General features: G+C 42.7%; 1 protein-coding gene across 3 annotated transcripts in view; it reads left to right on the top strand.

Annotated features, from left to right (window-relative positions):
• SBNO2 (strawberry notch homolog 2) overlaps window positions 1–22,657 on the top strand; it is a 209,644-nt gene that overhangs the window by 132,189 nt on the left and 54,798 nt on the right. For all 3 annotated transcript variants that reach the window (XM_033956721.1, XM_033956720.1, XM_033956722.1), the window contains 6 exons: window positions 5,537–5,698; window positions 17,036–17,125; window positions 17,321–17,417; window positions 17,551–17,711; window positions 20,495–20,628; window positions 20,750–20,840. In XM_033956721.1, the coding sequence (XP_033812612.1) occupies window positions 5,537–5,698; window positions 17,036–17,125; window positions 17,321–17,417; window positions 17,551–17,711; window positions 20,495–20,628; window positions 20,750–20,840 (735 nt within the window). The remainder of the gene's footprint in view (window positions 1–5,536; window positions 5,699–17,035; window positions 17,126–17,320; window positions 17,418–17,550; window positions 17,712–20,494; window positions 20,629–20,749; window positions 20,841–22,657) is intronic.

Below are 22,657 nucleotides of genomic sequence, written 5' to 3'. Positions count from 1 at the left end.
GCACCTAAGAAGATACATGCCTATCACTCAATTAATTTTATTTTTTTCAATTATGAGCTGGTTGAAGCTCATAATTGAAGCCAATTTACTAATTAAGTTAAGCGCCTATCTTTAGGCACCTCTTATGGAATTTCCCCTTATGTTGAGCTGACCACTTTCCCTTTCTGAATTCTGACATCACAATATGCCAGAGTGACTGTCTCATGTCATGGGATCGTAACATTAGAGTATGCTGGAATTTCTCCATGGACAAGCAGGATAACAACATCCACACATATATATGTGAGTGACGTCACAGCTGACGTTGCCGTTCGGCCCTTGTCAAAGAGCTTAGAATGAACTTTAAAAGTTCTGAGCTCATGCACTAGTTCCCTACCCTAACATAGTCAATAGTAACAGAACCCTCATAATCCCTTCAGTTATTTTCTAACTGCCACAGCGGTCAGATGCCAAACGTGCCTTTGTCACATTTGTTATTTTCTAACCACCACAGCAGTCAGATGCCAAATGTGCCCTTGTCACATTTATTAATTTATTTCAGTTAATTAGTTAGTTTATCTCCTGTGATTTCAGCCACGATTTCAAGTAATTTAATTAATTCTTTTATTGAGTTGTGATATACAGTATGCTGGGCTGACCACTTCATCTTACAGGATAGTGACATCATAGTATGTCTGAGTGATCGCTTCCTGTCATGGGATTCTGACAGAAAAGTTTGATAGATTGATTGCCTGTCCTTAAGGGATTCTGACATCACATAATGCACACAGATTATCAACGTGCATACTTACATGTTTCATGTTTATTAAAATTTGATATACTGCCTTATCAGAAATCAAAGTGGTTTTACACAAAGTTAATATTAAAAAAAAAAAAAAAAAAAAGGGGGGGACAACAAAACAACACCAAAAGCAAAAAACAGAATATCAACAGACAGACAGTGACAAACTGGAATGAAAGGAGACACGGAGGAACTACAATGTTTAGATAGAAAAGAACGGAAGAACACAAAAGGAGGGGGGAATGATGAGCTCAGCCAAAAAGGCTTGCTTAATGAAGAGTGGACATAGGTAAGGGTAGGAAATTACAAGTTGAGGTTTTGGATGTCCACAGTTTAGCCTTCTTGTTATGCTGTTAGTGATTTTGTTTTTAAGAGGAGCTTTATTAGCTACAAATTTCTCATTAAAAGGTTTTGCCGCTGTACCTGTCCTGTATTGGGGCTGCAGGTGTGTCTGAACCTCGCGCTGCTCCCATGCTCCTGTAACTATCCTGTGGTGATGCATTGTGGGTGTATGAATTTCACTATGTCCCTGTACCTGTCCTATGATGGGGCTATGAAGGTGTATGAATCTTGCAGTTCTCCTGTACCTTTCTTGTGTTTGGTGTGGTAAATGTGTGTGAATCTTACACTGCTCCCGCTGGAACTGTATCTGTCCTGTGGTGCAGCAGTGAGGGTGTATGAATCTTACAATGTCCTTGTATCTGTCTTGTGGTGAGGCGATGATGGTCTGCGAACCTTGCAATGTCCCTGTACCTGTCCAGTGTACAGGTGGTAAAGGTATATGAATCTCTCAATAACCCTAGAGTCTCTTTAGACTCTTGGGTTCTCTGCTCTGCTATTTTTGGGATTTAGAGCAATCTGGAGATCTTACCATTCCTTGCACACTTCATGATTTCCTTGAAGCATCTTGGTCAGAAGTTATAGTAGGGTGCTGGTGAAATTGAAATTTTCTAAAACTAAAAATCTGCAAATCTAAAACATTAACAAAAACTGGCTTTAATCTACATTCCTGAAGTAACAGAGATAACGAAGGAGGAAAGTTCTTAGAAAAAATAAGCATGGAAATAAATAGTAGCCTTAAAACTGGGAGTCTTGGGATTGAATCTCCAAATGGTTAGTTTTGTGCAGATTATAAAAAGAATGAGCCTTCTTTTGGGGATAATATCTCCAAATGGGTGAGTTTTTTTTTTTGCACATACCTTGACAGTAATGAACCTCCTCTTAGGCCAGGATATATGAGGTAAGATTTCAGTCTATCAAATTTATTTAAAAAATGTATATCCTACCCCATTTATAGTTCTGGATAGTTCACAATTGAACAGAGACAATAAAATATACTATATATTTATATTTATATCTGTCTCTCTATTTTATACATAATTTAAACATGCTTAGACATATAACACTAGAAATAAAATCATTGATATTTCAAGACATAAATACCTCTAAAAATCAACATAAAGGCATTGTAATAATACCATAGTACTTCTGTTGTGCCAAAGAGAGCTTCCTCCTAGAACTCATAAGATGTGCATATATAGGCAACCTGTTCAGGTATTTAATTAAACAATCCTCTGAAACCTTGTGAAACACACTGAAATCCTTGAAAACTAGGCTATAACACAAGTCCATATACAACCAAAAAGGTTGCCTTGAGAGATTATTGGGGTCTTAAGTGCTCACAGCTATATGCCCGTCAATCACGTCCAGGCAAATAACTACCAAGTGAGCTATCATTGGTCCCTTACACTCTTTGGACGGTTTATGCCCGTTTCCGTGGACTCATATATAACTTCCACAAGTGATAAAGAACCAGTGTTATAGTGAGCTTAACTATGCATACGTCAATGCTTAGGTGTCCAGGGATTTTCAGACATCCTCCCGAGTAGCATAACTTGTGGCATTTATGATGTTTTAACAAATTTTTTCTTTTTACTTATTTCATCTATGTAATGTATTTATGTATGTATATAAAGCCAACTTAGCTTTTATATATATGATTTCTGTCCCCTTAGCCGATGCGTTTTGCTATCACTTCATCAGGACAGGGAAATCTTGATTCATAATGCTTGCATGCTTCAACATAGTCTTGTGGAAGTTATATATGAGTTGACTTGGTGAATTGATAAAGAGGAAAGACGTTTCCGTGGACGACATCACCGACAGTGAGAATATGCTGCTTGCTTGTCTTTGGATAATAGGTCTTATAAAATTATATGGGTACTGTCACTGGGTACCTTCTCCAGTGGAATCGAATATGTATGTCTGAGTTGCTTAAGAGTCAACAGCATTGAAAAGGCACAAAAACGGAGTGAAGGATATGAGACAAGTCAAAGGAGCAGTGAGAGAGGTGTAGGGAAATAATGTTCTTCTTTTCTTTAATAAACAGCTGGGTTTCTACATACTTTCTAAAACTTCATAAAGACAAAATGAAACTTCTGTGGCTGTGTTCACCAATTAAATCAATCCTGTGTCAAAGTATAAAAAAATAGAAGGTGGCTGTTTGCTCTTGGAACAATCATTAATGATTCTAGTTTTTAGCTAGAACCTGCAATATGTTTTTCACCACAGTTGAATAGTTTAATTAGGAAAGTTTTTTTATTGTTTTATTTTTAAATCCTCGAGACATCATTTTGAATCTGAACAATTCAAAAATTTGGTACAGATATTGGTTTTAACACAGATTATTGCAATTTAATCTATGTGGTTTGCCCTGTGAATATGCAAAGAAAACGTCACAAAATACAACAGGATGCTATGCTCAGCACAAACGTTTGATAGGAAAACCTTGTTGTTCAAATTACACTTGTCACCATTAGAAGCTTGATCCATCTTTAAGCTGTGTACAGTGATATTCAAAATTTCATACAACCAGGCTCTAACTTATATGATTCATATGTTGAATTCATCATCAGCATACAAGGGAGGACAACTCTGGAACCAATTTATATTACACCCTCTCTGAATTTAGAAAGTTTTAGGAAGTTGTTTGAATTACTTATCTCTTTCATATCAAATATCCAAAAATGACTTGTTCAAGAGGAAATTCAAAACATTTTCACTTCTGAGATTTTTTAATGGGGGAAAATGATGTAGTTTCTGGATTCTTACGTTTGTTAGTGTAATATGGAAATTGTGTAATCTGACAATATTAACTGCTGGAATTCTTAATAATGACTAGTATCTTATTTGTGCTTGGGTATTTTCGGACTTTGGGAGGAGGAGATGGTGGATGCTGTGGATGAGCAGACTGGCTGGGCCATTTGGCCTTTATCTGCCATGATATTTCTTTTTTTTTTATAATTCTTTATTCATTTTTACTTCTTACATCAAGTGAATATACATAATAAAGGACAATTTTCACATATCACTTGAATTTCAATCAAATATTCTTGTAAGAGAGAATAAATACGCCCCCTTTTTATCAGTATTCCTATTTCCATATGATATACAGAGTTGCCATGATATTTCTATGTTTCTGTGTGTTTATTGTATTGTACTGGAGCAGGAGTGTAGTTGAGATCTACACATATAGAGCAGTGTTTCTCAACCCTCTCTTGGAGGAACACCTAGCCAGTCAGGTTTTCAGAATTTCAATAATGAATATAGTGGAGACCCATTGTATGTAAATCTGTTTTAGGCTTATTCATTTGGAGAAGGTTGAGAAGCTTGGCATAATTGCTGCTGCTTCAGAGCATATATAAATTTGTGCAAGAGCATTTGTGTGCTACTAGGATAGTTCTGGAAGCCTATGTTGCCTTTCTAAAATGGGCAATAAATCCACATTCTTAACATTTTTTATAGATGCCCTGTAATGAAATTACCTCCACCACAACAGGAAATTAACCTCACTCCTAGCCCAGGGCATGTGGGGTGTGGTTTTGGTCTCTTAAATTTACTTCTAATGCTCATCTCAGTGCTTGCATTGTGAGAGCTACTTCCTGGAGTCCATATGGTGTAATACTATGAAAATGTGCAATGGAAAAACTCTTTACTTGAGTCAGTAGCACTCAGTATGACTAGCACAATTCCTTTATCTTTCTGCCACATTTTCTTTCTTTTTTTTTTTAATTTATATTCTGCATATTGTACAATTCTATGCAGATTACAAATTATTCAGGTACTCAAGCATTATTCCCTAACTGTCCCGGCGGGCTCCCACTCTATCTAATCTAATGGGGGATTAAGTGACTTGCCCAGGGTCACAGGGAGCAGTGCGGGATTTGAACCCACAACCTCAGGGTGCTAAGGCTGTAGCTCTAACCGCTGCACCACATTGGTTAGTACTTAACGATCTTTCTCCATGCGTAGTATGGAATAATCACTTAGTACTGATATTCTTTATCACTGTGGCTAGTTGTCTTACATTGAGCTTCGTATAACGAGAATAGGAATGTCCCAGGCCAGATGATCACAAGTTCTTCATTCTCCACAGTTCTGTCAGGTTGTGTTTCAACAATTTCCAGTGGATGAGACGTGCTGTCTTATCATGCCTTTCTCTATACAGGCTTCTGATGTCTGCAACACCCAGTGATGTGATGTGATATTTATGACAGCAAAATCTGCATTTGTCTGTTTTACCTTTTTTTCTGTTAGCTGTGAACCTTTCCTATCCATATCCTCGCTTTAGAAATTCCTGTGTCTGGTTTTGATATACTGTACATGTGATTGAAATAACACCTTACTGTGAGACAGGTAGTTCCTGGTCACAGGATTAGGGCTGAGTGTCTATAACACACTGTTCTTCTCGTTCAGGACCCATGCCTCGATGATCTCTCCAACCACTCCATCCTCTCATCTCCTGCAGATTCTTTGTCGGATATAGCTGATGCACCGGACTTTCTGTCAGCTGATGTCCTAAACCAAGTGCCAACCATATGGGACATCACACCCCAGCAACTTCCAAACCAAAATGAGGTAAGTGTAGAATCATCCAGTTTCATACTTGACAAATCCTATGCACTAGTTTGCCATAATGATCAGGAATTTTACTGTGGTGCCTTAGAAGTTTATGCATGATTATCCAGATAATATTACAGCCACCAATGTAAAACTGCTTCTCCTTTCTTATCAGCACCATACAGAACTTGAACTCTCACATTGCTCTCACCAGACTATGAGATCAGCATAGAAGTTCAGGAACCACCTAGTCCAAACTAAGAGCCATTTGCTGTTGGCCAGAAAAAAAAGCAACAGTTTTAGACACAGCACCTGATGGGAAGGCGAGAGTCTGGAGATGCAGCTGGCTTAAGTTGGCTTGGGGGAATAGATTGGTTACTGGGATAAGAGGGACATGATTAGAGCAATATGGATTATCCCAGGACAAGCAGGCAGCATATTCTCACATGTGGGTGACATCATCCACGGAGCCCTGATGCAGACAGCTGCAAAAGTGTTGTTGCTTTAAGAACTTTAGAAAGTTCGCGACTGATCGCATCACGCATGCGCAAGTGCCCTCCCGCCCGATGTAGACGTGCGTCTCCTCAGTTTTCTGTTTTCCATGGAACTAAAAGTCGTCTTTTCAAATGCTCTTCGTTTTTGTTGCCTTGCCTTCCCACTCACGTGTATTTTTCTTTTTAATTCTATTTATTATATTTATTCTATTTATTTATATTAGTGTATCCTTTTGTTAAAGGACTCTAAAAAAACCAAACAAACCCCAAAACCCAACAAATTTTTTTTCCCTCACGGGCTTCTTGTCGGCGGGACCTCTTCGCATCGCCTCAGCCTCGGATTAAATTTTGGCTGTGGTGGTTTCCTCGTCTATTTTTTTTGCCTATTTTGGGGAATTTTCACTCAACTATGTCGCAAGTCATTATGGAATTTAGTTTATTCGTGCCGACTTTCCAGCGACCACCTTGCGACTCGCCTATCTTTAACGAATGTTGCATCTTATTCTTAGCTCCCTCTTTAGCCAAGTCGTGACACTTAAGGTACCAGCAGACAGGCCTTGAAGGTACCCATGTCTTATTTCTGCCACCAGCACCGAGGGTGCCGAGAGTGTCGATGGTACTGAGGGTACCAAAGAATACTCGTACCAAGAGCAATGATACCAGTGCTTTTTAACACACCAGTAAAATGGAAGGCTCTCACCACCTGTGATACCGGCATCCAAGCCTTAGGTCTCGGGGCAGGCTTACCAAAAGAAGCTCTTTTAACTTAGAGTTGGGACATGTTCCAACGGTACCGGTAAACCAATGCGATACCGAGGGTATCAAAAGTTATGTGGTACCGATGATGCCGAAGGTACCGTCAACAATACTGTGTACCAGCTACATGACTAATGGTACCGGGTGGATTTTTTCTCTTTGAGAACAACTCTATTTCCCTGATGGCGGAATATCGGTACCGACCACATCTACTCATAAGCTATCTGGTACCACTGATATTTCATCGATGTTCAATCTCTTGATACTGGTTTATATTGAGTTCTTTTTCAATCCTGGTGTAACATCCATCCAAAGATTTTTCACTTTGTTATTGTGTTTGCTGGTGATCTCATATCCTTGAGATATTTGTTATTGTGTTGACTGGTGATCTCATATCCTTGAGATATCGCTCTTTGTCTTGCCAAACTTGACGTTGAAACAGTCTGATCATTTGTGATACTTTTTCTCTATCACTGGAAAATTTTGCTTGTCTTCTTTTTTTCCTGTTACTTTTCTGGTTTCTTCTGAGATCCAAGGTGATTTCTTGGCTTTCTTTCTCTTCTGGAGTGTTTTTTTAGCTTTATCACTAATTACGGTTTTGATGTCATTCCATAAATCTTCGGGCTTCTATTTCCTGTATCAAGAAAGGCAAATTTGTTTTCTGGTTTTATCCAATAGTCTGACTAAAAATATTCCATGTTGTATTTTGGGAGGTTTTTAATGATCTTCCAAAACTTTACCTTGATCTTGCATGCAAGCTTGTAGTTGCTTCCACAATCAAATCCCGCTTTAGTCCTTGCAGTCAAAACTGCAGATTTCCATCTCTGTCCTATGCAGATGTTGTCAATTTGATTTCAATACATGCCAATTGGAAAGGTCTGTGTATACTGGCAACATTTGTGGTGTTGGAAATGCATATTCATGATTGACAGTTGGTTCATTTTGCAAAACTGTACTAAGTTATCACCAGATTGATTTCTTTCTCCTATGCCGTGTTTTCCAACCACATCATCTTCAGGTATACTTCCTACTTTTACATTGAAGTCGCCCATAATGATCAGTAGACCTTGATTCAGCATTTGAAGTTGTTCACAGAACAATTTTACATCCTCATGTTTTGTGTCTGTCGTTGAAGTATATACTTGGTCAAAGTGACATTGAACGGCTTTCCCTGTAGATGAATTGGCATGACTCTGGTAACTAGTACCGTTTTTGAAAGCTTATTGTTGAGGATGAAGGCCATGCCATTTTTCCTGTGTGTTTCATGACCAGAGTAGCAGATCCAATGTTCGTTTGATCCATTTGATTTCACTGATCCCTATCAAATCGATATTGTTTTTTTCCATTTGAGTTTTAACAGTTTCCAATTTTCCTTGATTCATGTTTCATACATTCCATGTTCCTATGTTGAGAATATCTTTACAGCTCCTAGCAGCTTTGATCCGTTATCTTCACAAACACTGGGCATACTCAGGGGGACGATCAGCTCTTCCCTAGTAGCATGATGAGTGCCTTCCAACCTAGGGGACCATCTTCCAGCACTATACATCGATTTTTTTATGTCTCATCATCATCAAGTTTTCTTGGCAGAATACAGAAGTAAATTGCTGGGCCTTTCTTCTACGAAGTATAAACTTGATGTTTTCTCCATTGTCACATCAAACGTGATCCTCCATCTCCAACACTGCCCATCTGCTGCTGCCTTAGATGGGTGGTACATCGTTAGTCTGACATCTCCGCTGAATATCTGTAAATAAAAATATTGAAATATCAAATAGTGATTTGGTTTTATATTTCATGATTTGTTTATATTTTAATTTGTTTTAATTTATTTTTAAGTTCTATTTGTTGTTGGCTTGGGTGCTATTTTCCTAATTAGGAAGGTTGCATAAAAGGTTCAGCTGCTGGTGTTGCTGCTGAGGGCATGGATTTTGCTCAGATGCTGCTAGTACTGCTTGGGGGGTGAGATCCTGTTTAGCTGTAAATGTTTCTGCTGGGGGGGTGAGACCCTAGTCAGTTGTTGATGCTGCCATAGGGGGATGAGATCCTGGTTAGCCGCTGGAGGAGTCTCTAGCGAAAAACATCCAGAAAGGAGATAAATCCTTCTTCAGGTATATCAGTGACAGAAATAAGAACTCAGGCGGGATAGTACGTCTTAGGAAACCAGACGGAGACTATGTAGAAGCGGACTCGGAAAAAGCCCAACTGTTAAATGAATACTTCTGCTCAGTCTTCACCCGCGAGGCGCCAGGACTCGGCCCTCAGCTACAGACAAGGGTTGACGCAGATGACCCGTTTAGTAATTTCGAGTTTACACTCAGCGGTGTGTACTGCAAGCTGTCAAAGCTTAAGGTTAACAAGGCAATGGGGCCTGACAACCTACACCCCAGGGTGCTCAGGGAGTTGTGTGATGTCTTGGTGGAACCGCTATCCGCGCTCTTCAATCTCTCCCTTAGTACGGCTAACGTCATTCCACTCCACAAGAAAGGCTCCAAGATGGAAACAGCAAACTACAGACCGGTGAGTCTCACATCAATAGTGTGCAAACTAATGGAAACTCTAATCAAACGCCAATTGGATACGATCCTGAACGAGGAAAATCTACGGGATCCCCGTCAATATGGATTTACTAAGGGGAGATCCTGCCAATCCAACCTGATCAGCTTCTTTGACTGGGTGACGAGGAAGCTGGATGGTGGAGAGTCCCTGGACATCGTATACCTGGACTTCAGTAAAGCATTCGATAGCGTACCACACCGCAGGTTGTTGAGCAAGATGAGTTCTATAGGATTGGGCGACACATTGGCGAAATGGGTTGGGAACTGGCTTGGAGGTAGGCTTTAGAGGGTAGTGGTGAATGGCACCCCCTCTGAAATGATGGAGGTAATCAGTGTAGTGCCGCAGGGCTCGGTCCTGGGCCCGATCCTATTCAACATCTTTATAAGAGACTTGGCAGAAGGGCTGCGAGGTAAAATAACATTATTCGCCGATGATGCCAAACTAAGCAATGTAGTGGGCAAAAGCAGAACAAACATAAATTCAATGTCCGACAACATGATGCACGACCTACTCCTACTGGAGCGCTGGTCTAGGTTCTGGCAACTCAGCTTCAATGCCAAAAAATGCAAAGTCATGCACCTGGGCAGCCAAAATCCATGCAAGACTTACACCCTTAATGGCGAGATCCTAACAAGAACTGAAGCAGAACGAGACTTAGGGGTGATCGTCAGTGAGAACATGAAGACTGCCAATCAAGTGGAGCAAGCTTCATCCAAGGCAAGGCAAATCATAGGTTGCATACGCAGGAGTTTCATCAGCCATAAGCCTGAAGCCATTATGCCATTGTATAGATCCATGATGAGGCCCCACCTGGAATACTGTGTGCAATTCTGGAGGCCGCATTACCGTAAGGATGTGCTGAGACTGGAGTCGGTCCAGAGAATGGCCACCCGTATGGTCTCAGGACTCAAGGATCTCCCGTACGAGGAACGGCTGGATAAGTTGCAGCTGTACTCACTCGAGGAACGCAGAGAGAGGGGTGACATGATCGAGACATTCAAGTATCTCACGGGCCGCATCGAGGTGGAAGAAAATATCTTCTTTTTCAAGGGTCCCGCAGCAACAAGGGGGCATCCGTGGAAAATCAGGGGCGGGAAACTGCACGGGGACACCAGGAAATTCTTTTTCACTGAAAGGGTGGATGATCGCTGGAATAGTCTTCCACTTCAGGTTATTGAGGCCAGCAGCATGCCTGATTTTAAGGCCAAATGGGATAGACACGTGGGATCTATTCACAGAGAAAGGTAGGGGAGGGTCATTGGGGTGGGCAGACTAGATGGGCCGTGGCCCTTATCTGCCGTCTATTTCTATGTTTCTATGTGCTTCCATGTAGTAGATTAATAGCATGTCTTGCAGGGCAGTAAAACCTTCATTTGATTCAAGTTTGTCAGATTCTGAAAGGTAAGAGCTTTTTCCTGTTTGGTGCTGTCAGAGAATCACAGAAGTTTAGAAAATGATAGTAGATAAAGACCATGTGGTCTATCCAGTCTGCCCATCCACATCAGCTACTAAACTGCACTATCCTTTTTTTATCTGTTAGAGGTCCTCTGTGATTGTCACATGCATTACCTCTGTCCTGAGCTTTACTGTAACTCAGAGAATTATCAGGCAGCTAAACCTATTGAACCACCATTCAATCTCGTATTATCAAACTGGACTCTGTAATCCTTAAACAAGCTTTGTTTAATAAACATAAAACAAAGAAAGAAAGAAATTCACAGTTCAGTTGTTGCCAGGCCAGTTCTTTTATAGAATCCACCACATTCCTGAGAGAGAGACACACACGCACACATTCCTGAAAGAGAGACACACACACACGCACACATTCCTGAGAGAGAGAGACACACACACGCACACATTCCTGAGAGAGAGAGAGACACACACATGCACACATTCCTGAGAGAGAGAGAGACACACACACGCACACATTCCTGAGAGAGAGAGAGACACACACATGCACACATTCCTGAGAGAGAGAGAGACGCACACATTCCTGAGAGAGAGAGAGACGCACACACGCACACATTCCTGAGAGAGAGAGACACACACACGCACACATTCCTGAAAGAGAGAGAGACACACACACGCACACATTCCTGAGAGCGAGAGAGACACACACATACACACATTCCTGAGAGAGAGACACACACATACACACAAGCACACATTCCTGAGAGAGACACACACGCACACATTCCTGAGAGAGAAAGACACACACACACATGCACACATTCCTGAGAGAGAGAGAGACACACACGCACACATTCCTGAGAGAGAGAGAGAGAGACACACACACGCACACATTCCTGAGAGAGAGAGAGACACACACACACGCACACATTCCTGAGAGAGAGAGAGACACACACGCACACATTCCTGAGAGAGAGAGACACGCACACATTCCTGAGAGAGAGAGACACACACACGCACACATTCCTGAGAGCGAGAGAGACGCACACACACACACACACGCATACATTCCTGAGAGAGAGACACACACAAACGCACACATTCCTGAGAGAGAGAGACACACACACATACACACACGCACACATTCCTGAGAGAGAGACACACACGCACACATTCCTGAGAGAGAGAGAGACGCACACACACACACACGCACACATTCCTGAGAGAGAGACACACACACGCATACATTCCTGAGAGCGAGAGAGACGCACACACACACACACGCACACATTCCTGAGAGAGAGACACACACAAACGCACACATTCCTGAGAGAGAGAGACACACACACACATACACACACGCACACATTCCTGAGAGAGAGACACACACGCACACATTCCTGAGAGAGAGAGAGACGCACACACACACACACGCACACATTCCTGAGAGAGAGACACACGCACACATTCCTGAGAGAGAGACACACACACACGCACACATTCCTGAGAGAGAGACACACAAACACACACATTCCTGAGAGAGAGAGACACACACACACACAAACGCACACATTCCTGAGAGAGAGACACACACACACACACACACATACACACACGCACACATTCCTGAGAGAGAGAGAGAGAGAGACGCACACACACACACACACATTCCTGAGAGAGAGAGACACGCACACATTCCTGAGAGAGAGAGACACACACACGCACACATTCCTGAGAGAGAGAGAGACACACACACACGCACACATTCCTGAGAGCGAGAGAGACACACACATGCACACATTCCTGAGAGAGAGACACACACATACACACACGCACACATTCCTGAGAGAGAGACACACACGCACACATTCCTGAGAGAGAGAGAGAGAGACACACACACATGCACACATTCCTGAGAGAGAGAGAGAGACACACACACACACACATTCCTGAGAGAGAGAGAGAGACACACACACACGCACACATTCCTGAGAGAGAGAGAGAGAGACACACACACGCACACATTCCTGAGAGAGAGAGAGAGAAAGAGACACACACACGCACACATTCCTGAGAGAGAGAGAAAGACACACACACGCACACATTCCTGAGAGAGAGAGAAAGACACACACACGCACACATTCCTGAGAGAGAGAGAAAGACACACACACGCACACATTCCTGAGAGAGAGAGACACACACACGCACACATTCCTGAGAGAGAGAGAGACGCACACACACACACGCACACATTCCTGAGAGAGAGACACACACAAACGCACACATTCCTGAGAGAGAGAGACACACGCACACATTCCTGAGAGAGAGAGAGACGCACACGCACACATTCCTGAGAGAGAGACACACGCACACATTCCTGAGAGAGAGACACACACACGCACACATTCCTGAGAGAGAGACACACACACGCACACATTACTGAGAGAGAGACACACACACACACAAATGCACACATTCCTGAGAGAGAGACACACACACACACACGCACACATTCCTGAGAGAGAGAGACGCACACACACACACATTCCTGAGAGAGACACACACGCACACATTCCTGAGAGAGAGACACACGCACACATTCCTGAGAGAGAGACACACACACATTCTTACTTCACAACAGTGAGCATTTTTTACTAGTGCTGCACACTCCTCGCTGCATATCTTTGGGCCAACCTAAAAGCAGGAGCAGCAGCGCTCTGGCATAGAGGTCTGCACGGGAACGGGAATCCTGGGGGTCGTGCGGGGATCCCGTGGGAATCCCCCTAACCCACAGGACTCCCACAGGGACCCCCCTCTGGCCCACGGGGACCCCCCTATAGCCAACGGGACTCCCACGGGGATGGAAGGCTTTGGAAGCATGGTTCGTCCATATAATATAATGGACACGTCAGCCTTAGTTAAAGAGGGGTTTATAAGTTAATTACCTGAACAGAAAACAAAAAAAGGGTTCCACCAAAGAGATTCCACAAGGAAAACAACAGCGCAAACACAAAAGAAACTGTGGAATTGAAGATCCTGTCAGAAGTAATTGCTGCTTTTTATGGGGACGGGCAGGGATGGAGGTAATTCCTTGCGGGTGATGGGTGGGGACGGAGAAGATCCTGACGAGGATGGGTGGGGACATAGAGGATCCTGGCGGGGACGGGTGGGGACGGAGAGGATCCTGACGGAGATGGGTGGGGATGGAGAGGATCCTGGCGGGGATGGGTGGGATTTCTGTCCCCTTGCAACTCTCTACTCTGGCAGCGAAAAGCCTGTTCTAAGCGCTGCCTCTTGCTGGCTGTCCACTGCCACTGCTGCTCCTGCTTTAGGAGGCCTGATGTCGGAGCTCACGGGGGAAAGGGCAGTCAGTCGGGAAGTACTGCATAAGTGCCAGCGCTGTGGGTACTCTTAGCTCCGCGGCTTTATGGGGTTCCCCAAAAGATGACATGCTTTCCCGTTCTCACCACCATCATCCAGCTTCCCCCTGGCCTCCCAGTATTATTTTCAAAACTAATTTCGGCCTGCAGAAGATCCCTGGTGATGTACCGATTCTAGCAAGCTGCCGTCAGCCTCCACTGCACGTTCCCTCTGCCGTTGTCCATCCCCAACCAAAACAGGACATGACATCAGAGGAGGGGTGGGACCTTAACCTTCATCTTCCTGGTCCTTTTTTTTTTTGTTCATCTCTTTTGCAATTTAAAAAGGCACTAAAAGCATATCTTCTTTTTTTTTTTTTGCAGGCTTTTGTGACTATATAAAGTATTGTCTGCTTATTTTTAATTTTGTAGTCTGTTGTAATAATATAATGATGTGTCTAGTTTAGTTTGGCTATATATTTACATAGTTTGTGTACATTTATTTTGTGTATGTTTTCTATTTAAGTTACTTAAGAGGCGTATAAGTTAAAAAAAAAAACCCCAAACTTCTTTTCCATTGAAAGGGACCTGTGTCCTGTACATTTATGCCATGGAGGTATTTAAATATCTTTTTCATATCTCCCCTCTTCTGCCTTTCTTCCAAAGTATATATGTTAAGATCTTTAAGTCTGTCTCCATATATTAGACTACTGCAACTCCCTATTCAATGGAATCACTGCAAGAGACCTAGAACGCCTTCAAAAAGTCCAGAATTCAGCAATTTGGCTCCTATACAACCTCGGCTTTCGTGACCCCGTTATTCGAGCGCTCCGTGCAGCCCACTGGTTACCAGTCAAAAAGCGCTGTATCTTCAAAGCCCTGGTTATGACCCACAAGAGATTCCACCCAAAAAACCCTGCCTATAAAGCATCCAAACTGTGCCCATACATCCCTAACTGCCCCCTCCGTTCCAAAGCAGAACATAGACTCAGCATTCCCTCCGGATGATCCCTCCGGATGAGCAAGGCACATAAACGTTCCTACAGCCATTTCCACCCTTAGCTATGGAACCAGCTACCCACACAGATAAGGTCATTAGACTCACTAATATCCTTCCGTAGAGCAATAAAGACCTTCCTCTTCCAACAATAGGGCCTCAACTGAACAGCTTCCTCAATTTACTCCCCAATTACTCTTTGCTATGACTAGCCTGGACTCTCGAATAGTTCTGTAATTGTCTAAATGTAACCTAATTGTTGTCATGACTATTCTATTCTTAAATTGATTGTGAATGTCAAATTGTAACCCGTTCTGAGCTTCTGGGAAAACGGGATAAAAATTGAAATAAATAAATAAGAAATAAATTTTATGACAAGGACCTCTAAATGTTCTAGTAGCCATCCTTTGAAATGACTGTATCATGTTTGTATTTCTGAATGTGTGGCCCCCAGAATTATACAAAGTACTCTAAATGAGGTTTCACTATAGACCTATACATAGGGTTAACATATGGCTCCAGAAAAAGGAGAATGGACTGAGACATTTACTAACATTGCTTTCAGTGGAAGTAAGGAAGACAGATTGAGACATCTGGATTTTACTTCCATTGAAAACAATGGAATTAAAACCTGGATGTTTCAATCCATCCTCCTTTTTCTGGAGCCATATGATAACTCTTCCTATACAGAGATACTGTCACTTTCTTTTTCCTGCTGGCCATTCCTCTTGTAATGGAAGGGTTACCAGACGACCGGATTTGCTCAGAAATGTTCTTATTTTAGAGGACTGTCCAGTTGTCCAGATGGTTTCCTGGACTGGATGGAGTTTGTTTGGGTTTTGGACTCGCTCTGTCCAGTCCAGCTCCTATCCCGGAGTTGAGTATGGCTCTTAGTGTTGGCCTCTTCCAGCGCTGCAGTTTCAAACTTAGGGCAGCCAAAGGTGTTAATGATATGATCCTGCTGTCGTCAGCCTGCCCCATCAGCCTTCGTTCTGCAGTGACTTCCTATTTCCACATAGATGGGGCACTGCAGAGCAAAAACCTGGGACAGGCTGATGGCAGCAGGATCATGTTGCTAATACTACCAGGTACCTGAAGTTTGAAATTGCAGCACTGGAAAAGATACTTGGGAACGGGGAGACTCAGAGAGCCATACTCGACTCCGGGGTGGCCCAGGTGGGGTCTTGAGGAAGAGAGAGAGAGAAAGGAGCTATGTTGGGAGGGGTGAGACGGGGTAGGGGCGAGACTAGTGTGAGGCAGGGCACCGTGGGCTGGGGTATAGGTAGGGCCAGGGCAGGGTCATGTCTCCTCTTTTTTGACTTCACAAACATGGTAACCATAAACAATAGAATTGGTACACAGCCATTATCCTGATCCCTTGTACTTGTGATGAATAAAATTGAGTTATGCGACTGTAGAGCTGAGAGGACATTTTAAAAAAAGACTCTAGGATGGAATAAGTTGTTCTAAGCCATCTCGTATATTGAGTGCTGAGGTTTAGACTTACTGAGCACCACTCAGCAGTGCTCTTGGCTGTGTCTCAGAAACTAGTAACATTGGATGTGTTTTCCAACAAGGACTGTTGCTTTTGTTATGGCCTGTGGTCATCGCCATTTAAACCTCGCCATCCCATCCACAGGATCTGTCTATACTTAAAATGAGGACACTTTTGTAGTCGGTTCTTTTGTGCTGTGATAGGTGAAAATTCTTCCACTGGAATAATGGTGGTATAAGTCCCTGAGGTTTTTTTAAATTCATATGCCTATATTTTCTGTTTCAGGTCTTTTCTCCCAACAGGCATTTCTCAGGATTAGAGAGTTTGGATGACTTGGCCCTTATCATAAACACACCACCTCTTGTAAGCTATCAGGTGAGGTCTGATGTTATGCTATATTGATGTAGTATATTTTTGATGTAAATAGATTTGGATAAAGTATTTTGGGGAGGTAGAAGTTCCATAAGTGTCCAGGGGATGGAGCACTGTGAGGAACAGTCAAAGTTTAGCAGCACCTGGCCCTATGTTCTTGCTAATGGTTAATCTGTCCTTTCTTTTTTGGCTTTTTAGTCTCAGACTCATGTAGAGGAGGAGGAGGAAGATGAAGAGGCTGAGGCAGAGGAGCTTGGCCATACAGAAACCTATGCAGATTATATTCCTTCAAAATGTGAGTTTTAGCACCCCTCAACAGACAAAAGATATTTCTCTCTTCCTTTGCAGTCACATTTTAGAGCAGATATGCATATACGTTTCTTGAGATACAGGAATGATTGTTTCCTTCCTCGTTTCTGTCATTTCAGCAAAAATTGGAAAGCACCATCCAGATCGTGTGGTAGAAACAAGTACCCTTTCCAGCGTCCCCCCTCCTGACATCACTTACACCCTGTCTCTTCCCAACTGCATTGCTGACAATGGGTCCCTTTCGGCACTACAGCTGGAAGCCATTATATATGCCTGCCAGGTATCTAATATATATATATGTGTGCATGTGTGTATGATCGTACTTGTATATGTGTCATCATGAAAAGAATTGTTCAGGAAGTCTCTGTCTTCCTACTTTATCTTTTATGTGTGTGTTAGCCCCGAGAGTATGTATCCAAGTAACTCTGTCCTGCTGGGTGTGAGAGGTCCTAAAGAGCATATTACTAGGTGTTCGTGTTGAGGTAAGTTATGTCCTCTCAGTGGGTGTCTGTGAGATCCCAGAGAGAGTGTGTAGGTAAGCTCTCGCCTCCTTCTGTGTATGTATGAGACCTTGGAGAATGTTAAGGTAAACTTTATCCCCTCTCCCCGTCCTGCTGTGTGTGTATTTATTTAATTCTCATTTTACTGTATCTTATTTATCATTCTTAGTAATAGCAGATTCACAGAAAGGAGTGGGTACTGCTGGATTGCTTAGAGGGAATTCTCAAACTCTCCCCAGTGCTTCTTATCTGTAGGCTTTGTATCTATTTTCAAAGATCTTATGCATGCACTTTCTCTTAGAAACTTGCCATGAATACAAAGTACCTATGACCTGCTTTTTTATATAGATAATTATCTTTGAAAGATAATGAATGTAGATTGCCTTTTTATCAGGTCTCCCCCAAAACATACCACTAAATGGAGGTAAAAGAGAGGGCAATTTTAAGACAACTAGTGACTTTGAAAATGAAAGCTCTTTTTGTGGATAAATTAATATTTTATCCAAGGAAATTAGGACTTTGATATTATTCTGTTTGCCTGCACACATTCAGTAATATGCATATTTTTACTTGGGGCAAGGAGAAAGTGAGTACAGTACAGTGAACAATTTACATAGTTTTCTATAATCAAAACTATGCACATGGGGCCTGATATTTGAAATAAAAGGCTGCGCTTCTCAATTTAGCCTCCCAGGTTAGGTTTCTAACTGGTAGTTGTTTTTTAAACATTGACCATCAGGAGCATAATTAGGTCCAAGTATTTAATGCCGGGCCATATCTAGGCACCAACATTGAATAGTGGTGGCCGACTAGTGTGTGTCAGACTGCTGGCCCATCTGCAGGTCCCAGCCAATATTCAGCCAGGCCCACATAAGTCCTCTATCCATGCTCCCACCCGCACCCCCACCCCCACCCCACCCAGTCTCTGTACAAGTAAATTCTCCTCTCCCACCATCTCCCCCCACAAGTAAAGAATTCCTCCCACTCCCATCCTCAGGCTCACCTTAACTCCCTGGTAGTTTAGTGGGGTGAGGGGCAGGAGTGAATCCTACTTGCTCCTGCTCCTAGCAGCCGCATGATAAAAATGACCTCTAGCAATAGAAACATAGAAACATGACGACAAGTAAAGAACAAATGGCCCATCCAGTCTGCCCATCCGCAGCATCCACTATCTCCTCCTCTCCCTAAGAGATCCCACATGCCTGCCCATGCTTTCTTGAAATCAGACACAGTTTTTGTCTCCACCTCCTCTATCGGGATACTAGTCCATACATCTGCCACCCTTTCTGCAAAAAGTTTTTAATTAGATTACACTTGAGCCTTTCACCTCTTAACTTCAAACCATGTCCTCTCACTCTGAAGTTTCCTTTCAATTGAAAGAAATTCGCCTCATGTTTATTTATGCTACATAGGTATTTAAATGTCTCTGTCATATCTCCCCTTTCCCGCCTTTCCTCCAAAGTAAACCTATTGAGATCTTGATCTTGAGTCTGTCCCTTTATGCCAGTGGTCTCAAACTCCAACCCTTTGCAGGGCCACATTTTGGATTTGTAGGTACTTGGAGGGCCTCAGAAAAAATAGTTACTGTCTTATTAAAGAAATAACAATTTTGCATGAGGTAAAACTCTTTATAGTTTATAAATCTTTCCTTTTGGCTAAGTCTTAATAATAATATTGTAATTTATAGTTAAAGAGACATATGATCAAAAAACTGTTTTATTTTACTTTTGTGATTATAATACACATACCAAGGGCCTCAAAATAGTACCTGGCGGGCCGCATGTGGCCCCCGGGCCGCGTGTTTGAGACCACTGCTTTATGCCGTATGACGTAGACCACTGACCATTTTAGTAGCCTTCTTCTGGCCCGACTCAGTCTTGTTTATATCTTTTTGAAGATGCAGTCTCCAGAATTGTACACAGCATTCTAAATGAGGTCTTACACATGGGCATCAATACCACCTTTTTCCTACTGGCCATTCCTCTCCCTATGCACCCAAGCTTCTTTCTAGCTTTCGCCATTGCCTTTTCAACTTGTTTAGTCACCTTAAGATCATCACATACTATCACACCCAAGTCCTGCTCCTCTTTCATGCACAAAAGTTTTTAACCCCCAAATAATACCGTTCCCTCATGTTTTTTGTAGCCCAAATGCATGACCTTGCATTTCTTAGCATTAAATCTTAGCTGCCAAATTTCAGAACGTTCCTCAAGCTGCACTAGGTCTTCCTGATGTTATCATCAGGAGTGTCTGCTCTATTGCAGATGTTGGTTTCATCCACAAAGAGGCAAATCTTAACAGACAGCTCTTCAGCAATATTACTTATAGGCCCAAGTAGTCTAGCAGCTTATTTTCCCAGGGGCATTAAGCAAAGCAGAGATCTATGGACTTTTGCTTTGATTATTGGTGGAAAGTCTGTACATAAAAGTGCCTGCAGAATTTACAGTAAGATTGGCAGTTTTGATTATTATCTTGCAAGTAACTTTACTGCAGGATGGATGGATGGTCTGTATGCAGTTTATAGGTTTGCAGCAGAGAACTCACTCTAGTTTTGCATTTCTAGCAACATGAGGTTATCTTGACCAGTGGCCAGCGAGCAGGATTCCTGATTGGGGATGGTGCTGGTGTGGGAAAAGGTAGAACTGTTGCTGCCATCATCTTTGAAAATTATCTAAAGGGGAAGAAAAAGTCTCTCTGGTAAGAATTATCTGTGAACTGATAACTTGTATTACCTGTACCGTGTCAGCTGTTGCTTGATTTTTGCTTTACTTTCCTGGTTCTTGCCCCTCTCTTATTACTTGGTGCTTTCTTCCCCCAGGTTCAGTGTTTCTAATGACCTTAAGTATGATGCAGAGAGGGACCTGAAGGACATTGATGCAGCCTGTATTCCTGTTCATGCTCTGAACAAGGTATAGTGAAAATGGAGGTTGGGAGCTCACCACAGACCTTCTTTGGTTAGATAAAAAAAATTTGTGTCTGTGCTGAGGTAATAGGAATTTTGAAGTTGCAGGTGGAGGGTAGAAAAACTTACACATTTATTGATATGTATCTAACTGATCTTATTTTCAATTTAACTTATATTCTAGTGCAATAGGTGAGACATGCTAGACAATAGGGTTATTTCCCCATGCTCGCATACTGCAGAAGGAATCCACTCCAGATTTTTCACTCTGCCTCCAGTATACTTCACAGACCAGTTTAGCGCTGTACAGTCTTTTCCTTCTGCATGCATGACTGCAGCTGTGTGTGTTCTGCTCTCCTCATTTTATTGTTTTAAATTTGACATAGTTTCGTCCCCTTGCGGGTATTTTCGCATTTGAAGCAAATTTGGAGCTCTGCCTGCTTGAGAATTCAGAGACTTCGGTCTGTAGCTGACAGGCCGATCCCTTTTGGGTACCTGTTAGCCAGTCTGCATATTTTTCTTTGGAGCTCAGGGTTGTCCCTGAAGTAGTCTCACCTTCTGTTAAGCAGGGTTGAGTGCAGACTGTTAGGCACACTTAGGAGGCTCAGTGGTGGTCCTCAGCGTGCCGGCTGCGCTTTCACACCTGCGCCCATCCTGGTGCGCATTTGGTAGTCTGCAAGGGTGGAGGCACAGTCAGACAGTGGAGTCTGACCAGCAGCCCGAAGATCAGTTTGAGAGAGCATTCTCAGCATTGTGGCAGTGAATTCTTATCCTGCTACTGAAGAGAGCTGGAAGCAGGTGCAGCCCAGTGAGTAACTTAGAACTGAGCTTGTGAGAGACATCAGAGAAAGTTGAAAACAAGGGGTTTTCTGTGTTTCTAAGTGTTCCCCTGTGTTTCCCCTCCTGAAAAATTCTAAAATCACCAGTTTTAAGTTTTGGGAAGTGTAAAAATTATCGTGTTTTGGCACGAATTTGGTACAGGAGGCCATCTTGGATTTTTAGCAATCTTTTTTTTCTTCTTCTTCCTCCTGCTTCTTAAAAACTTTGTTTTTTTGCCTGGAAAACTGCTGGGATGGAGTCCTCGGGGTCTCATGTGAATTCATGCCAGGTTTGCACAAATTTAGTGTTTATGGAGTGTCCTTGCACCACATGCCGCATGGTACCTTGGGGAAGTCCTCGCCTCTGCCCACTCTGGCTGTTGTTCTACTTGCTCATGTTCTGGGGCATCCAGATACTGATCCTGACCTTTCTGATCCATTGTTTGACAGTGCAGCCCTTCCCAGAACAGGGTATCCGGACTTGTATGCTGGATCCGCAGATCCCTTGGGGGGGCTCTAGATCCTGGTGACGATTCTACTGTCCTGTGCTTATTTGAGTTTGCAGCTCTGTCTGATCTTATTGCTGAATCTTTGCAGGAATTGAACTTAGTGACTAGCCGGCTCTGTCTACTTCGTCTCCCTGACTTTGTAGTGTACACTCACAATCAACGACCTTTCCCTGGCATCTAGAAATGAGTTTTATGGTCTCTGAGCAGTTTGACTCTCTGGAAAGTCCTTTGAAGAGTGTTAGAGCTACGTCCCACTGGCGCAGGAATATCAGCAGCTTTTAGAGCAGCCCAAGGTGGATTCCTTGGTGGCGCAAGTGACTAAGTGCACCTCTCTTCCCAGTGTCAGGGGAATTGTGTTGAAAGATATGCAGGACCACCATGTGGATGTGGTTATCAGGACACTTTCTGAAATGGCCAATTTAGGTATCAAAGCTGCAGTGGCGATGTCTTTTGTTGCACGCGCTTGTCTCTCTTGGCTACGCATGCTAGAGACTGAT

Source organism: Geotrypetes seraphini, chromosome 8 (assembly GCF_902459505.1).
Source record: "Geotrypetes seraphini chromosome 8, aGeoSer1.1, whole genome shotgun sequence".
Taxonomy (NCBI): Eukaryota; Metazoa; Chordata; class Amphibia; order Gymnophiona; family Dermophiidae; genus Geotrypetes; species Geotrypetes seraphini.
This window is presented reverse-complemented; position numbering and strand designations above follow the sequence as displayed.